The sequence below is a fragment of the Castor canadensis genome, chromosome 2 (genome assembly GCF_047511655.1).
Source record: "Castor canadensis chromosome 2, mCasCan1.hap1v2, whole genome shotgun sequence".
NCBI lineage: Eukaryota > Metazoa > Chordata > Mammalia > Rodentia > Castoridae > Castor > Castor canadensis.
The window spans coordinates 83,004,180-83,022,518 of NC_133387.1; the positions used below are offsets into that span (position 1 = coordinate 83,004,180).

Genomic DNA, 18,339 nt, shown 5'->3' on the forward strand with positions numbered 1-18,339 from the left:
TTTCATAAGGATAAGAGTAGAGAGTGACAGAGAGATAAAATGATACAAAATGCAAGGTGAGTCTGGTACTGGTGGCTCACTCCTGAAATCCTAGCTACTCGGGGCTAGGCCAGGCAAACAGTTCACTAGAGCCCCCTCCCCCACCGCCATCTCTAAAATAACCAGAGCAAAATGGACTGGAGGTGTGGCTCAAGCGATAGAGTGCCTGCTTTGCAATTCAGGAAGCCCTGAATTCCAACTCTAGTCCCACCCCCTTCCGGCCAAACACCAGCCCTTTACCCCTTAGGAAACCTCAGGACAAATCGTTTCTTGAGCTCTCAGTAGTCTCGTGCAGGTTCCAGACTCCGCCCGCGGCCTAGCCTCAAGGCCTGTCTCCGCCCACGCTTCTGACGTAGAAGTTCCTGGCCTTTCCGTGAGGCCCCGCCCCGTGACGTCAATGCGCGGCGACAGCGATGGGGTCCGTTGCCTGTGTGGCGCGACGCGTCAGGTTGCTCCTGAGGCTTAGGGCTCTCCGCCCTGGAGTGGGTCCCGCGGCGACCGCAGGGTCCCTGTTCCAGCTGCGGCCCACGGGGCGGCTTCCCGCGGGACCCGCGCTCTGCCGGGTCTACCTCACCCCGGCCCTTGTGCGCGGCCTGCACAATGGGTCTCCGTTGGAGGAGCGGGCAGCCGATGAGCAACACCCGGAGACGGGCCCAGCAGGTACCGGCGTGGAGGAGAGGGAGGTCAGCTGCTGTGAGCAGTTGGGAGCCGAGTCCTAACGGGGGAAGCCTTGGGTTCCCTTCTCCATGCACGTGTGTATGAGTCACAAAACTCATGCAGATCCAGAGCTGTAAGGGACTTGAAAGGTTGTGTCGCCAGTCTTCCTGTTTTAACGTAAAGAAACTGTGAGGCCAGGAGATGAGCTGTCGTCTTCAAAATTCCAGCCGTGTAGATGGCCACATCTCTCCCTTGGAGTGTCAGCTTCGCCATCCTTACTTACTTTACGCTCTGCCTACGGTCGTGGGAATGGGTTTTTTGGGAGCGTGAGTCCTAAGGATTCGAGGGGGACCCAGGACCTCGGGATCTGTGATAGCGCTGAGAGAAGATGGGTCTCACTTAAAATCCCCTAATTGTTGCACATACCTTAAGAAAGTTGAGAAATTGAAAACAGGTCATTATAGAATACGAGAGGGAGACGTCTCGATGGACTTGATTACTAGGTCCTTTATAACTTAGGACAGCTATGAATTTACAGACTAATACTCCAAGGTGAAGAATAGAATGTCCGAATCTCTACCCGAGAAAAGGTTTTCATAGATGACAGTTGTTAATACAAACTGCTTTATAAGAAAAACCTGATGACTCAAAATGAGGTTGGTTAAAATTTTAGCTCTTATTTGATCTTAGGCCACACTTGTGTAGTCCTGTTTCTTCATCTCAGTTGCAGACTGTGAGTCCTTCCAGCTCACAATTCTAGTTCTATAATCTTTTAATGCTGGGATTCAATTTAATATGCCCAGGATATCACCCCTTCCCCAAATCGTGTTACTCTTTTTCTCTCTGTGTAGCATTTCTTTGTTTGAGGTGTATTGCTCATATCAGTACTAGTGACTAGAAAGTCATTTCCCTCTGATCTACATTTCTACTTGCATGTGGTAATAGCAAAGAATGTATAGAAGCTCTCTGAAACTTGAGCACTCTGACCATAAAAGCTGAGCAGTGCTATATGAAACTACAGCCCAGGTTCAACTTCCAAACAAACATTTTGAATCTGAACACCCTCATGAAGGAGCTCTCTCCTCTGGGAGACATCTGCATCTCTGTCTGCTTCTGTGGATGCATACAAGTCTTTCTTCTATTTGGCCATCTGACACAAACAAATACTTGTGCATTTCAGATCATACTGGTCCCAAGTTTGACATCGATATGCTGGTTTCACTTCTGAGGCAAGAAAATGCAAGAGATATTTGTGTGATCAAGGTTCCTCCAGAAATGCGATACACAGATTACTTTGTAATTGCTAGTGGAACTTCCACCCGACATTTACATGCCATGGCCTACTACGTTGTGAAAATGGTAGGATGCTTTCTTTTCTCTTTGGATTATAAACTGAGGAGAGCAGTGGCCTCGCGTCAAGGGCTGAGGAGCAATACTTAGGATAAAACATCAAGGGAGATCACAGAAGAGGCCCACATTTTCAGAATTTACAAGAGTGCATTTTATGTTCTTTGATAGTGAAAGATTTGGGAACATGTATTCAACCCTGTGGAGTCAGGACATTTCTTTCTTTTTTTGTTTTTTTTTTAAATTAGTATAAATTAATTTGTATAAAGGGGTTTCATTGTGATATTTACATATGTGCATATAGTATATACTTTGATCAAATTTACCCATTTATGTTACTCTTTCCCTCTTCCCTCTCCTTTTTAACAGTTTGTAGTGGGTTTCATTATACTATTTTCTTACATACATATAATTCTTTTTTTTTTTTTTTTGGTAGGACTGGGGTTTGAACTCAGGGCTTCATGCTTGCAAAGCAGGCACTATACTACTTGAGCCACACTTCCAGTCCATTTTGCGCTGGTTATTTTAGAGATGGGGTGGGAGAGTTTCTCAAGAACTGTTTGCCTGGGCTGGTCTAGAACCACGATCCTTCCAATCTCTGTTTCTTTTGTGACCACAAGGAAAAGAATTGATGACCTGAGGCAGGCTAGAAAAACAGTGTGTCAGAGGGATATCTAGAACAACACTAATAGGTAGCCACTAGCTACATGTGGGTATTTAATTATAAGTCAGAGTTACAAATTAAGTTCCTCAGTTGTACTACCCACATTTCCGATGCTCAGTAGCCCCATGTAGCTGATTACTACCATATTGAACAGCCATAAAACATTTCTATAATTGTCCTGGACAGTGCCGGGCTACAGTTCATAATTCAGATGTTTGGGCATAATTCAGATGTTTGAGCACACTGTGCTCAGTGTGGGGGGAAGTAAAAATGAAATACATTCAGCCTTGAATTCATGGGTCTAGTAGAGGAAAGGGAAAGGAGTTCATTTTCCAATTGAATTGAATGTGAATCAGAATAAGAAAAAACTACTTGGAAGCTTCCAATTGATTCTGGCACCATTCTACAAGGGCACCAAACTCTCTTAACTGCCTTTTCTTTGGCTAATTTTCAACAGAGTTAAAACCAAAAGAATAGCTGAGGTTGTCTATAGCAGGGTTGTAGAATAAAGGGTCTGAAAACAGACTTGGTGCAATATGGCAGAGTAGAGGAAGATTCTGAAAAAGTAGTTGTAAAAATAGGAAGAGAACCAGGACAGCATGAAGAAGGGTAGTAAGACAGGGTCTGTATCAGATGCAATAGTATAATAGTGGCATAGAGTAAGATGAGGATTCAGTAATGACCATTGGACTTGGGGATAGAAAAAAGAATGGGAGGTTTTTCAGAGAAGTTTCTAGAAGAGGAAAAATGGAAAATAAGGGATAAGCAATTTTACAGAATTTTTAGATGAGAAGGGAAAGAAATGCAAGCTCAAAGTTTGTGGATATATATAGGATTTTTTTGTTTTAATTTTTTTTTTTCAGTACTGGGGTTTGAACTCAGGGTCTATACCTTGAGTCACTCCACCAGCCCTTTTCTCGTGATGGGTGTTTTTGAGATAGAGTCTTATAAACTAATTGCCCAGGCTGGCTTTGACCCTTATCCTCCTGATATTTGCATCCTGAGTAGCTAGGATTATAGTTGTAAGCCACCAGTGTCTTGGTATAACCTACAATTTTAATCATTTTTAAGTACATTCACATTGATGTGTCATCATTACCATTTTCCATCTCCAGAACTTCATCTTGCAAAACTGGAATTCTGTACCCATTAAATAACAATAACTCCAAATATTAACTCCTCCTTCCCTTCTCCCCATGCAGCAACCACCCTATTTTGTCTCTATGAATTTGACTATTCTTAGTATCTCACGAGTAGAATGCCCTGTACATGCCCTTTAATGACTAGCTTATTTCACTCAGATCGTCTTCAAGATTCATCTGTGTTGTACAATGCATCAGAGGATTCCCTCCCATCCCCATGCTAGGGGTTGTCAAACCCAGAGGCAAGCACTCTACTACCGAACTACATTCCTATCCCATTTCTTCCTTTTTAAAGGGTAATATTCTACATTCTCCTGTATGTATATGCCTCACTGTTTACCCATTCATTCACTGATGGACACTTTGGTTGCTTCTAACTTTTGGCTGTTGTGACTAGTGCCACAATAAACATGGATGTAGCAGTATGTTCATGTCCCTCCTTTTAATTCTTTTGGATATGCACTCAGAAGTGGAATTGCTGGGTCATAAGGTCATTCTATTCTTAATTTTGAGAACCTACTACACTTCTTCCATAGTGAGTACGCCAATTTGCATTCTCACTAGTTTCACTGTTTTTAATTTCTTCACATCTTAGCCAAAACTTAACATTTTACTTTTCTGATAATAGCTATCTTTATGGATATGAACTATCTCATTGTGGTTTTGATTTGCATTCCTGTAACAATTAGTGATATTGAGAATATTTTCATCTGTTTATTTGCCATTTATATATATTCTTTGGTGAACTGTCTATTCAAATAGACATTTGGCCCTTTTTAAATCAGGCTTGGGGTTGGAGGTGTGGCTCAAGTGATAGAATACCTGCCTCACAAGTGCAAAGTCTTGAGTTCAAACCCCAGTATCACCTCCTCCCCCCAAAAAAATTTAAATCAGGCTTGATTTGGGGAGGAGGAAGGGGCTTGTAGGAATTCTATTTCCTGAATGTTAATCCATAATCAAATAAGTAATTTGCAGTTCTGTGTGTGGCCTTGGTAGGTTGTGTGTATGTGTGGTGCTGACAATTGACCCCAGGGTCTCAGGCATGCTAGGTAAGTGTTCTACTACTGAGCTATACCCCCCAGCTCCAAAAGTATTCGATTTTGATGAGTCCATTTTATCTATTTTTTGTTGTTCTTGGCACCTCTGCCTTTGATATCATGTCCAAGAAATCATTACCAAGTCTACATTGTGCAGCTTTCCCTTGTTTTAGGTCTTATGTTTAGGTATTTAGTCCACCTTAAGTTAGCTGATAAAAATTTTACATGTAAATACCAAGTGTCCTCAGTACGTATGTTGAAAAAATTCCTTCCCCATTGAATTGTCTTGGCACCTTTGTTGTATATCATTTGAGGGTTTATTTCTGAACTCTAGTTCATTGGTTTATATATCTGACTTTATGCCAGTACTACACTGTTTTGGTTACTTTATCTTTGTACTCAGATTTTTGTTTTGATGCCAGGGATTGAACCCAGGGTCTCAAGCATGCTAAGTGCACAATACACTGAACCACAACTGCACTAGCTTTACAATCAGGGCAGGTGAGACCATCAACTTTGTTGTTCTTTTTTTTTAGAATTGTTTTAGCTGTTCAGGGTCCCTTGAAAGTCTGTATAAATTTTAGAGTGGGTTTTCTCTATTTCTTCATAAAACATTACTAGTTTTAATAAGGATTTCATTGGCATCTGTAGATTGCTTTGGATAGTATTAACATCTTAATATTGTCTTCCAGTCTATGAACTCAGGATATTTTTCCATTTATTGGGGTCTTTAATTTTTTTCAGCCATGTTTTGTAGTTTTGAGTTTTTGCCTCCTTTGCTAAGTTTATTCCTACTCTTTTTGATATTATTGTAAATGAAATTGTTTTCTTAATTTCCTTTTCAGATTGCTTATTAGTATTAGAAATGCAACTGATTTTTGATCCTGCAGCTTTGCCGAATTTATTAATCCTAACCATTTTTTTGGGGGGGTGGCATCTTGAGGCTTTTCTACATGAGATCATGTCTACAGAGATAATTTTACTTTTATTTTCTAATTTGGATGCCTTTTCTTTCTTTTGTGTAATTGCTCTGCCTAGAGCTTCCAATCTGTGTTGAATAGAAGTAGCAAAAATGGGCACTCTTGTTTTATGCTTGATCTTAGAGGAAAAGCTTACAGTTTTTTATCATTATGTTAGCTGTGTGCTTTTCTTATGTGGCCTTTTTTACATTGTGGTGGTTTAATTTTATTCCTATTTGTTGAGTGATTTTATTGTGAAAGGGTGTTCAATTTTGTCATGCATCAATTCAGATAAACACATGGTTTTTCCTTTATATTATTAATATATGTAACGTTGAACCATCTTTGTATTCCAGGAATAAATCTCATTTGGTCATGGTGTATAATCCTTTTAATATGCTGCCAAATTTGGTTTGCTAATACTTTGTTGGAGACTTCAGCATCAAATGTTCACCAGGAATATTGGTCTATAGTTCTCTTGGAATGCTTTTGTGTCAGAGTGACATTGGCTTCATAGGAGTTAGGAAGTGGTCCTTCCTCTTTAATTTTTTGCAAGCTTGAGAATTATTCTTCCTTAAATATTTAGTATAATTCACAAGAAAGCCGTCTGGTACAGGGCTTTTCTTTGTTGGGAAATTTCAGTTACTAATTTAGTCCCTTTACTTGGACTTTGTTTCATGATTCAAACTTGGTGGGTTGTGTGTCTCCGGGAATTTGTTCTACCTAGGTTATCCATTTATGGGTGTTGATCAGAGCACTCTTATAATCTTTTTATTTCTCCTAAATTGATAGTAATGATCCTTCTTTCATTTGTTTTTAGTTGAGCCTTTTCTTCATAATCTTAAGGATTTGTCAATTTTGTTACTTTTTGAAGAACTAAATCTTGTCATTTTTTTTCTTTCTTATTCTTTCCTTCCTTCTGCTACTTTTGAGAATTTTTCATTCCATAGTTTGCTTTTCTGTTTTTCAGTACTGAGGTTTGGGGTCAAGGCCTTATTACTCTTGCCCCTAGTCAGGCTCTTACCACTTGAGCCTCACCACAGGCCCCCTCATTTCTTAGTTCTTTACAGTATAAATTCAGCTTGGTGAGTTGCAATTTGTTTTTAATGTAGACATTTATATCTATAAAATTTCTCTTAACAGTGCTTTTCTATAACCCAGAAGTTTTGGCATGTTAATTTTCATTTGTCTCAAGATACTTTCTATTTTCCCATGCGGTTTCTTCTTTGACCTATTATGAAGAGTGTGTTTAATTTCCACATACTTGTAAATTTTCCCATTTTCTTGATTTCTAGTTTTATTCCATTGTGATCAGAAAACATGTTTTGTGTGATTTTACTCTTTTAAGATTTAAGGCCTAATAAATTATCTATCCTAGAAAATGTTCCAGGTACACTTGAGAAAAATGTGTATTATACTTTGGGTAGAATGTTCTGTTAATGTCTATTGGGTCCAGTAGATCTGTAGCATAGAGTAGAGTCTTTCCTTATTGAGCTCATTGTTCTATCCATTATAGAACATGGGATATTGAAGTCTATCATTATACTGCTGTTTTCCCCTTAAATTTTTAGTGTGCTTCATTCATATTTAGAGTTCTGAAGTTTGGTGCTAATGTGTAAATTGTTCCATCTTCTTAGTAAGTTGACACCTTTGTCCTTATATATTGTCCTGTGCCTCTTATAAAACTTAAGTCTTTGTTGGTATTGATAAAAGCCAGGAACAGAGACCATTCATAGCTCTTTGAGAAATTTCTATTAACATATCCTAAAGCTAGGTGAGATAAAATCAGTAACACTAAGATGACTTAGCCTTAAAATAGGAAAGTGGTATCTGCTTTCTCTCTGAGTGTGAAGGGGAGCTGGATGGGCACAAACAATGATATAGGTGGGAACTGAGTGTGGAGTGTGCTTAGGCCTGTGCCTCAGAGGCATTTTGGTGAATGAGTCGAGTGGCCCTCTTAAGAGGGTTTGAGCAGGATCTAGGAAAGAGGTATAAGATAGGATGTAGGGGGGAGATATTTTCCAAATTTTGTGGGACTGGGATTTGAACTCAGGACTTCAAGCTTACAAAGAAGTTGCTTTCCCACTTGAGCTACCTCCAGTCCATTTTGCTCTGGTTATTTTGGAGATGGGGGGTCTTGTGAACTATTTGCTGGGGCCTAACCTTCAATTTGCAAGCCTCCCAAGTACCTAGGATTACAGGAATGAGCCACCAGTGCCTAGCTAAAAAGAAAAAAATTTTTTTTTTTTGGTGGTGCTGGGGTTTGAACTCTAGCACTTGCTAGACAGGCGCTTTACTACTTGAGCCATGCCTCCAGCCCAGGTTATTAGTCACAGGGCTACAAGGAATAAGCAAGCTAGTTCCCAAATTCAGACCAAGAAAAGTGCCCTAGACCCTAAGCAGACTTCCCTGCTTCTCTCCTTTTAATATATGACTTGGCTTTTTTCAGTACAAATACCTAAAATGTAAAAGTGAACCACATGTTAAGATTGAAGGGAAGGATACTGATGACTGGCTCTGTGTGGACTTTGGTAAGTTATTTTGGTATATTTTATAAGTATTGATAGTGTACTAGTCTTGAATTGTTTTGAGCTCCAGAAAGATTGAAATAAAATTACTGGGTGTATTTCCATGAAAGTTCTTTGAAATTTGTGTCAAGTAACAACAGTTTTACTTAATTAATTATGTAACTCAGGTATCTTATTCACATGTGAAAACTTTATCTGACCAAAATACCCTAGATGATACTTTCCTGGAGGAAGACATACTATAAGGTATACATGTGACTAGCCACACAGAGCTGCAAAGTTGTGGGGTGTGATGGGTGTATGTAATGTTGGCCATAACTCAAATGAGAGAATACTGAGATTTTGAAAAGATTCAAGTTCAGGTATTAATGTGCACAGTTTCAAAGTGTCTCCCACCAAGATATTACAAAGAGAAAAACAGTAACTATCTCTCAAGAATCAAGAGATCTGAGATTTTATCCTACTTGTAAGCCAGCAGGTTGTTCTAGTTTCATGGATACTGACAGATGACATAAGACTACTATACTATCATTAATTTTGCCTTGGTTCCCTGAATCCAAAATCCTATAAGGCAACACAGAAACCATATGACAAAAGTACACAGTTGTAAGAGAGGAACTCTAAGACTAGGGTGTCTTTTATAATTAGTAGGAAACAGGCCTGCTTTTCCTCTGGTGGGAGACATCAAGATTATAAGGCTTGGAGTTCCTCAGCTTTGTCACTATGAGTATGTTGGATCTTTATTGTGAGCTTAGGGGTATCTTGTGTATTGTAGGCTGTTTTAGCAGTGTCCTCTCTAGTTGTGACAATCAAAAAATGTGTCTACGCATTACTCATGTTGTTCCAGACTGAGAACCACAGCTGTAAGCAAAGCTGCTCTTTGTTCTAGAGGAAGATACTGTCTTTCTACTAAAACTATAAACAGTGTATGGCCTTACCTATAAATATCTTTGAAAAAAACAGTCCAGAACCAAAGGCAAGCAGTCAATACTTTCTTTGCTCACAAGATGTGTACCCCTGGAGAACTGTATCCCAAAACAGACTACCTTTATTCATTTGGATAAAGTTTACATTCATGCTGATATGTACCTCTGGGCTGATGGATATACTAACAAAAGCACAGCACTTCAATGGTATTTTTTTGCTGGGATGAGGTTCACAATTATTTAGCCTTTTATTAAGAAGTTTCCAGGTGCTACTAATGTAAGGACCACTGCTCGTGTCCAGACTCTTAATAGTAAACACAGAGGATTGTGAGTACACAGGAATAAAAAGCAAATGAACTGTTTCTTCATTGTAACTCTTGTTTGTCTCTGATAGGCAGCATGGTGATTCATTTGATGCTTCCAGAAACCAGAGAAACCTATGAATTAGAGAAATTATGGACCCTACGTTCTTATGATGACCAGTTAGCTCAGATAGCACCTGAAACATTACCTGAAGACTTCATTCTTGGAATAGAAGATGACACTTCATCTCTGACTCCAGTGGAGTTCAAATGTGAATAAAACTAGAACTGCTTTAGACATTTCAGACTTGGATTGAGTCACTTCTTGGAAAATACCAATCCTAGGCTTCACATCAGTTAGGTTGACACTGGAACAAGCATTGTTTACCTCATGGGCACTCATACTGATGTGTGGAGTATATATAAATGAGTTAACATTACTGAGATCCCAGCAGGATTTCCTGGCCTTAGCATTGGTGCCTGGGATTAATGTAAGCCCTCTGCTCAGATTTTTATAAACTGCCTAAATGCATCGCCATCCACTGATCTATTACTTTGAGATAATAGAAGACAGTAGTAAGTACCAGGATATTCTTCTATACTCTTTCACAATCCTCCAAATGACGGAAAGCAAATGTTAAGGAAACTCTTGGAACCTGTAGTTCTTAAGTTCATATGCAAACGGTATAGTCAGTGTTCATACTAATGTATCAGGGCTGGAGAAAATAATGTACCACTAAATATTTGTTCAAGTTTGTAGAACAAATTCAAAATGCTCATACCCATCTGAAAACATACTACACAACAAGCTGTACCTAATGATGAAAAACTTTATTTTGCATCAAGGTATCTGGAATATGAAGCTGCATTGGGGGCACATTATAGATGAGGAATGATCCATATGGTGAGTACAAAATTCAATTACAGAATTATTCTTAGTACCAGATACTCCAAATTATCAACGCTTAAAGTGAAAGTAAAACATGATTTGCCAAGCTAAAAGGCTAGAAGTGAAATATGGCAGAATTTAAACCAGCAGATATAAATGCAGCACCTATCAGTATTTTTGAAAAATCAAATATTGAGGAAGAACTCTGGCCTCAAACACATCTCACCTGAAATTCAACCAGAAAGCCGGTTCATGATTTTTTTTAAAGCAATTTAAATTCATTGTATGAAAACAATTATGAATGCCAGATGAATTCAGTGACAAAAAATGGGCGCTTTTTGACTAAAAACTACAAAATAAACTGGTTTTCTGGAAATATTTAGGAAAACATTTCAAATCATTTTCAAAATGCCTAAACTTGCCTATTCTGTGTAGAAATTAATCTTGAAATACAAATGAGGCAAAATGATTTTAGAGGGTTACATAATGCCCTTCAGTGTAATGGGGTGACTGTGATCATTTTATGAACAAAAGCAACACAAAAACAATTCAGAGAGCAGCGTGGCCTTGGGGCCACCCGCACCCACACAATTGTACATCCTGGGCTTTGCCATCAAGTTAAGGAATGGGTAAAGAGTTCAATATCAACAGTCAGGTGTTTTCACAGTCATCCAAAGTATATTACCAAAACGGTTTCCTTGCATTCTCTACCTTTTGACTTATTTTCAATAAGTGTTTGCAGGGTATACAGAAGTCCTGCTAAGTTCTATGTAGTATTTAGGTGGACTACTTAAAAAACATCCATTGCTTAAAAGTCTTCAAAATAGCTTAGTAAGGCTTGTGACAGTGCCAGGCACAAGGAGATGTAGCTTTTCTACATATACGCTATCTCTAACTGTCCCATTGGCCTTCACAAAGCAGTTCTTTTGGAATCTGTTCCAAGTGTAGATCAATGAGTCTAAACTGTATTGGTAAATTAAGCATCCTATAAGACAAGTTGAAGCTTGCTTTTTGCCTGTTTAAATCCTGCATTTCTTCATCTGTGCACTTTCTTAAGGTAGTGATAGTCAAAAGCACAAAGCATTTATGCATTCACATAGCTAAACAAAAATCCTGAAGTCTCCTGAAGCCATTTAAACTAGCCATTCCAAAGCCTCCTGCCACCACTTTGCTCTGTTAGTACATCAAAAACCTTCCCAACTATAAAACAAAGGAATAAATGGTATTGCTGCTCTCCAAATATAGGCACTGCTCCGTATCTTTGAACATGTGTTGGATTTTCTAACTAATGACTGTGTCAGAAGCCTCCAAAACCCCGAAATTAATTTTCCAGCTTTACTGTCACCAGCCAGAAGTAAAATTCCTTTCTCAATTATTTGCCCGTTAGCTGATAGATGTTAAGTTTTAATTTTTTAAAAAACGGTTGGACTTTTATAAAGTATATAAAACTTTCAAAAAAAGGAACAATTTGCTTTTCACTGTATTACTGAATACCTGAGGTAGTTGAGTAAAAATGCACATTTAATACCCCTGCCAACACCGTTCAGCACTTCCCTTATGTTATTCATGTTAGTGTTAGATAAAAAATAAAACAACAGTTTTTCTAAGCTAATGGCTTAACATTTAAGTTCCTGTGATGGTTCTATTCTGATCCAATTTTAACAATTGGATTTAGGAGCAATCTATTCTTAATTTATCCATTTGACAAATTTATTGACTACGCCATTTAAGCCAATTTTGGCATTATGGGGGAATATTAAGAAAAATTAGAATAATTCATTATACTGTGAGACTACAAAGGGAAGTACAGAGCTCTTCTCTTTCCCTCCCTCCCCCATTTTTTTTTTTTTAAAGCTGGGTGTCATACATTTCAGAGAGCATAAAGTATACATTCTCACAGAGACAGGAGTTCAAAAGTTGCCTGGTCCTCAGAAACAACTGGCTAGGTAAAAACTTGTGCATGTGATTCTGGATGGGGTCAGCACCCGTCTGTTGGTTAAGCAATCTGTCTTTGGTTTGGCATCTGCCTCTGTGGTGGGCTGTTTCCTGAGCCTTTACTTCCGCCTTGACTGAGGTGGTCCACTTTGTAGGGCCTTCTGCTGTTGATGCTGCTTTACCTGAGTCAGAATTTCCTGAATTTTTCTCTGGGCAACCTACAAAAAGACAAGAGCTTTGAAAAATCTACATGATCAAAAGTTATTTTACTCTTCCATTTTAGCAACTTCAAACATGAAAATCCATTTGAAGAGGAGTGAATATGTACATTTGAAGAGTAGAGATAAATACTAATCAGTCTGCAATCACCTGCTAAAAGGGAGCCTAAATGTGTTAAGCTGCCTGGCCTAGTGGCACACATCTAAAATCCCAGCAATTCTGGAGGTAGACGCAGGAGGATGGAGAGTTTAAGATCAGCAGAAAAAGTTAGTGAGAACCTATCTCAGAAACAAAATACAAAACCAAAAGGACTGGGGTATGGCTTAAAGTAGAGAGTTTACCTACCATTTGCAAGGCTCTGGGTTCAACTCCCATTTCCACCACTCCCCCGCAAAAAAAAAAAAAAAAAAAGTTAAGCATTAGTGAGGCATAGTGGCACATATTTTTAGTTCCTACTGCTCCAGAAGCTGAGATAGAAGGATCACTTGAGCCCAGTGGTTCCGGGCCAGCCTGGGCAACACAGAAAGCCTTGTCTCTTTTATAAAAAAAAAAAAAAAAAAAAGTGAAGCATTCAATACCCCTTAAATATTTGGAGTGGGAACACCACTGAGAGAATTACTTCCATTTGAGAGAGAAGCAAAAGAGCTTGCTTGTTAGAGCCCACTTGCCTGGCAAGCATAGAAGTGACCAGTTATTTTGACAACAACTTGGTCATTCTCATCAGGTGTCTGGTCACGAGGGACAACGACTTCAGCACTTGACAAATTCTGGAGTTCATTCACCTGAAATAAATACAGATCATACTACGTGGTATTAAAAAATAAAACCTATTTCCTGAGCACTTACTATGCTCCAGACTCTGAGGTATGGTTTTAAAATTTTCATTTAATCCACTAGTAGTTCCATTAACTTAAGAGTATCATCTACATTTTGAGATAGCTAGAAGTAACATTCATCAAAAGAAACTGATTTGCCCATACACACAAGTGAATGGCAAGCCAGTTTCAAATCCTGAAAATCTGATTCCAAACTGCTCTCAATTACTTCAAAATTGTGTATAGTTTTGGAAATGAGTTAGAAATTATATTAGGTAAAGATGAGAAACCATTTGCTTTTTTTCAGTTGTAGATGAAATTAAAAATGTTTTTCAGTTCATGTCCTTTAGTGTCTGTGCAATAAAAGTTAAAATCTAAGTTATATAGACAGAATAGTGCTGAATGCCCCTGACAACTATGGGACAGTTCCCTTACTCAAAGCATTACTTTCATACGCAGCTGACACCAACATGCAAGGAACAATAGGCAATCAGTCTTCTCCAAACCTTGGTCAAGATGGTCTTGCTTTTTATAAATTAGCCAAAATTCAGGGACTTGGAACTCCTAAGTACCTTTCAACGCTTTCCCTTTCATACCACTGCACAGGTTTTGCTGAAGTACTTGCCGTTTTGCCTCCTTTTCCAATAACTCTGCCAGCAGCAAAGGATGGCACTCTGATATGAGCTTCCAGTTTCACCTCTTCTTTAGGACTAACAAAGTTTTCTTCTTTAATTTTTCCATAAATTCTTCCCTGAGCCTACAGATGAGAATATATCCTGATCAGTGTCCTTCATATTTGAAATACAAAAGGTCAATTAATGTTAAAGTTGGCCTCCATCCACCTGGAGGTGGCAGACCATTGAAGAAAGCATAAGACAAAGAAGCTAGGGACCCTGGAAAGAGTGAAAAATGCATGCATCATAGGCAAGGCAAGACAAGTGAATGCTAAGAAGGACAGTTATATTCTTCTGATGAAAACAGCTAAGGGCAATTGGTAGTCAAAATAAAAAAAATAATCCTGACAGGTAAAATGACTCCTCTGGAAATGAGGAATTAACATTTTTCTTAAGCAAAACAGACTAGGAAAGAATGACACAGACAGCAATGCCAGGGTCACAGAGAGCCAAGCTCTTGTCTAAGTAGGCCAGTTAGAAACCTACTCAGAGGGATATTTTCTATTTAAACATGTTTCTTAATCTTTAGCCAGGTGATTTATGTGTTTTAAAGAGGCTACAAAAATCCAGTAGCCACACATTTCTGATACTTAAAACCAACAGACTCTTATCACCTACTGCATAGCACTATGTATTATATAAGAAACCTATTAAGTCAATTATTAATTTGTTCTGATACACACCAAAGGAAAAAAGAAGTCTCAGAGTTGGGCTATCCTGACAATAAAGACAAAATTCCCACCACATTGTCAGTGGTACAGAAATGCTAAATTCATTTTAGGAGATTACAGAAAAGACAGAATTCACCGATACACTAGATTCCATTCATCCTTAATGCCTCAGGCCACAGAGATAGGTATTACTTAATCCAGGCCAAGGATAGGAGGATATACACTATCCTCCAAAACAGAAGCTCTTAAAAACCATGGATTAAGAGGTTAACTACTCCTAAGAGCTCCAAAATAAAACATTCATTTGGAATTACCACTGATCACATTAAATGAGAACCATCATAGCTTGTCTTAAGTGTTACTTTTAACATAACTGTACAATGTGGAGATTTGAGGATACAGGTAAATAACTGAATTTTCCATTATATAAGCATAGCAATTGCAAGGCAGCAATTCCACTTATAAAAGCATAAAGCTCAGCACCAAGGACAAACATGAAATAACCAATGTTTATATTTGAAGATTCCAGGCTAAAGTGCTGACTAAAAATTCAATACAGGAAACAACAAAAAATTTTAAGGAAATGTTGAAAGTTGTTTGTTTGTGGTGCTAGGGATTGAACCCAGGGCCTCTTGCATGCTAGGTACAAATTCTACAGCACTGCCAAAACAAACAAAGGATTCAGGGATGACTGGGGTGACATGTAGGCAATGTTACCAGACATAGTTTAGAGCTAAGGAAACTTAAGGCATATAAGTAGCTGTCATATGACACAGCTGCTAAGTGGTAGGTAGGACCAAGTTAAGGCTTTTTTATTAATAGAATTCTGTAGGTTTTTTTTTTCTTTTTAAATGCTCGATAAGTGAATACTGTACCACTTTGCTACAGCCCTCAACTCCACTAGTGCCTTTTATCTAAGACAAAATGTTCCACACTAAATTTTTACGTGAGAAATCATACACTAAAAAGAATGTACTTGTGAATTTGACACGATCTGAATCGCCCAGAGTTGGTTGAACATCACCACCACCAGCACACTAATACTGTGCTGCTTATGTTTTAGGCACTATTCTAAGCACTGTATAGATTGTTTAAACTTTACAACTACCTTAGATATAAATACTCTCATCTTCACTTTATAGACCAGTCAGAAAAGTAGCTTGCCCTAGGTCACACGGCTAGTAAATGACAGTGCTGAGATTTAAACCAACATCCTGGCCACTGAGTCTCATCTGTTCATCACCCTGCTACACCACTTCTCAGCCCCAAAGGTCCCAAACTACACGTACAGTAGTTCACATCAGGTCAAATGTCCCTAAGAGCTTCTTCCATTCCTATCTCTAAAATCCCAAGGAGTAGAGTGATTTGTAGAGAGTCTACAGGCAAGGGCTAATGGTCAATTCTATCCTAAGAGGAATTGGGGCCATTTTGATTCAAGGTTACAGTATTTCAGAGATGGAAGGGAAAAATATGCGAATAAGTTTCCAAGGCATATTAACTAGGCAGGTTTGTAAATTTCAGTCTTAAGGTCTTACCTTCACAAATAACAGAACAAACCTTTGGGAGACAGGTAAACCCAACAATCATTGCAGAACTCCCCAAATTAAAGGTTTTGGTTTATGCTTGAAATGTAATTTTGGGTATGGTTCCACTCTGATCTTAGATATGAATTTCCGTTGATACTACTGATTATCAGACACCTTTAGAGAAGAAGCCAAGTTATGGAGTTCTCAGAAGATAGCATCATTGTTCTCCCTATAATCTGTTACCTATACACACATGGTAGAGCACATACCTTGAACTGAGCCTCTGGTGGTCCAGTGATAATGACCATCCTCACTTTAGCATCTGGCGCTTCAGCTGGAGCAATCTGTAACAGACCCATCACCAATTGGTTATGATACTTTCACAGGTGTCATTGACAGAGAATCCTTAGGCCACCAGCTTGACAGCTGTACTTGACTGAAATGCAAAATTAAAAGCCTTGTGGAAAGAAATTATGCAGACTTAGTGACTAATCTGGCTTTAAATCAGGTAAGGTCTTCCATGCTACAACTGTAGATATACTGCCTGGTTCATAATCAAGGCAGCTACTGGAGCCAGAGGAAGAACTGGGCATTTCTGTTGCCTGTGCTCCTAGTCATGATACCAGGGGTACTTGAAGTGTGCTCCTTGGGCCACTTGCACCAGAACCTCCTGGGTTTTCTATCATAGAGATAACACTCCAGGAGACTAGGCACCCTGTCGAGAATCCTGGGCCTTTTCTAATTTTCAGAGGAAAGAGCACAGCTTTTTAATAGTGCCAAGATTGCTGAACCCCTTTTATTTAATTTAGAAAAGCTCTGGATTTCTTAAAGCCAATATACTATTTTTTTTCCTGAGTTCACAAATCTATTAGCAAATCTATTAGTAAACTGTCCCCAAGTATACTCATTTTAGTAACATATGAAAATGAATAAACATTAACTTAGCAAGAGAAAGATAAGCTCAGACTTTTCTATTTCACAAAGTATATGAAGCCTCACAAAAAAGCCCAGGCTGGGAAAATGGTTCAGAAACTGTTTGTAGGAAGAGGAAACTAGCATTTCTGTGTGGTAACTGGAAGACAATATTTGGGGACCTAACTGGTAGGAAGTATCTTAAAATTAAAAAAAAAATTGCTAGAAACTTGGAGTACAAAAAAATTGTTAGTGTAGTTTTTTTTTTTTTTTTGATACAGGGTCTTCACATGTAGCTCAGCCTGGCCTTAACTCATGATCCTCTTGCCTCAGCCTCCTGAGTGCTGACATTTCAGGCATGGACTACTGTGACCAGCTTCTTAGTATGTAAATCAAATAAAACATTACTGTGTAAGAAGAGGAAGAAAGAAATACAAATCATCCCAAATTCCACCACTGAAGATGACCACTGCCAGTTACTTGACAATCTTCTACATCTTTTCTACATGTTTACATCAAAAACTTTATTTTAAGTGAAGTTCTGATTTCTCCCTCCTTCAAAACAAACCTAACATTTCTGCCACCTGAAGCCAAATTGAAACCTTGATACCATTCCCACTTTATGCAGGGCACTGACTAGTTTTTAGTTTGTAAAACAGTTAAGTACTTCTTTTTAGTTCAGGCTCTTAGGGTTATTCATCATAAACCACTGTAAAGAAGACAGCATTCTTCAACTTCTTATCTACTTAAAACAAAACAAACCAAAAAAAACTATGTCAATAGTGGTGGTAGAGGGCTAGGGCTAAAGGCACATTTTCATTGAAGTAGGAAGTACAAACTGCTATTATCTCTCAAAGCCTGAAAAAAAGTACAGGTCTTTTGACCAACCATACTTCTTTCTGTATGCTTATGTTAAAGAAATAAGATTGTATGCCATATTTTATTTATCATAGCACTGCTTATACAGAATAAGTTAGGAATAATCTAAATGTCAAATAAGTGACCACAAATGACTGTAGTTGGTGATATCAAATAATATATGCCTAATAAAGCAATGCACATATATGGAAATTTACCCTAACAGAAACCTAAACCAA

The 18,339-nt window shown here is 38.4% G+C and overlaps 2 protein-coding genes across 5 annotated transcripts in view; one reads left to right on the top strand and one right to left on the bottom strand.

The window, feature by feature from the left end:
- The first annotated feature begins 416 nt into the window (after positions 1 to 416).
- Malsu1 (mitochondrial assembly of ribosomal large subunit 1) lies at positions 417 to 9,906 on the top strand. Of its 2 annotated transcripts, none has more exons than XM_074065152.1 (4): positions 417 to 699; positions 1,877 to 2,055; positions 8,295 to 8,376; positions 9,698 to 9,906. In XM_074065152.1, the coding sequence occupies exons 1-4, from the start codon at positions 453 to 455 to the stop codon at positions 9,703 to 9,705; spliced, it is 516 nt and encodes a 171-aa protein (XP_073921253.1). In that variant the 5' UTR covers positions 417 to 452; the 3' UTR covers positions 9,706 to 9,906. The 2 variants fall into 2 exon arrangements, with proteins under 2 accessions (XP_073921253.1, XP_073921252.1); XM_074065151.1 differs by having other exon boundaries at positions 419 to 699; positions 9,694 to 9,906.
- Positions 9,907 to 10,417: 511 nt separating this feature from the next.
- The window catches only part of Igf2bp3 (insulin like growth factor 2 mRNA binding protein 3), a 111,742-nt gene continuing 103,820 nt past the window's right edge, over positions 10,418 to 18,339 (bottom strand). For all 3 annotated transcript variants that reach the window (XM_074065149.1, XM_020184400.2, XM_074065150.1), the window contains 4 exons: positions 16,600 to 16,674; positions 14,085 to 14,216; positions 13,313 to 13,426; positions 10,418 to 12,643 (listed from right to left, as the gene is read on the bottom strand). In XM_074065149.1, the coding sequence (XP_073921250.1) occupies positions 12,545 to 12,643; positions 13,313 to 13,426; positions 14,085 to 14,216; positions 16,600 to 16,674 (420 nt within the window). In that variant the 3' untranslated portion in view covers positions 10,418 to 12,544. The remainder of the gene's footprint in view (positions 12,644 to 13,312; positions 13,427 to 14,084; positions 14,217 to 16,599; positions 16,675 to 18,339) is intronic.

Coding starts and splice junctions, on each gene's coding strand:
- Malsu1 (XM_074065151.1), top strand. CDS start 453: ATGGGGTCCGTTGCCTGTGTGGCGCGACGCGTCAGGTTGCTCCTGAGG. Junction 700..1,876: donor CCCGGAGACGGGCCCAGCAG/GTACCGGCGTGG, acceptor TGTGCATTTCAG/ATCATACTGGTCCCAAGTTT. Junction 2,056..8,294: donor CCTACTACGTTGTGAAAATG/GTAGGATGCTTT, acceptor GGCTTTTTTCAG/TACAAATACCTAAAATGTAA.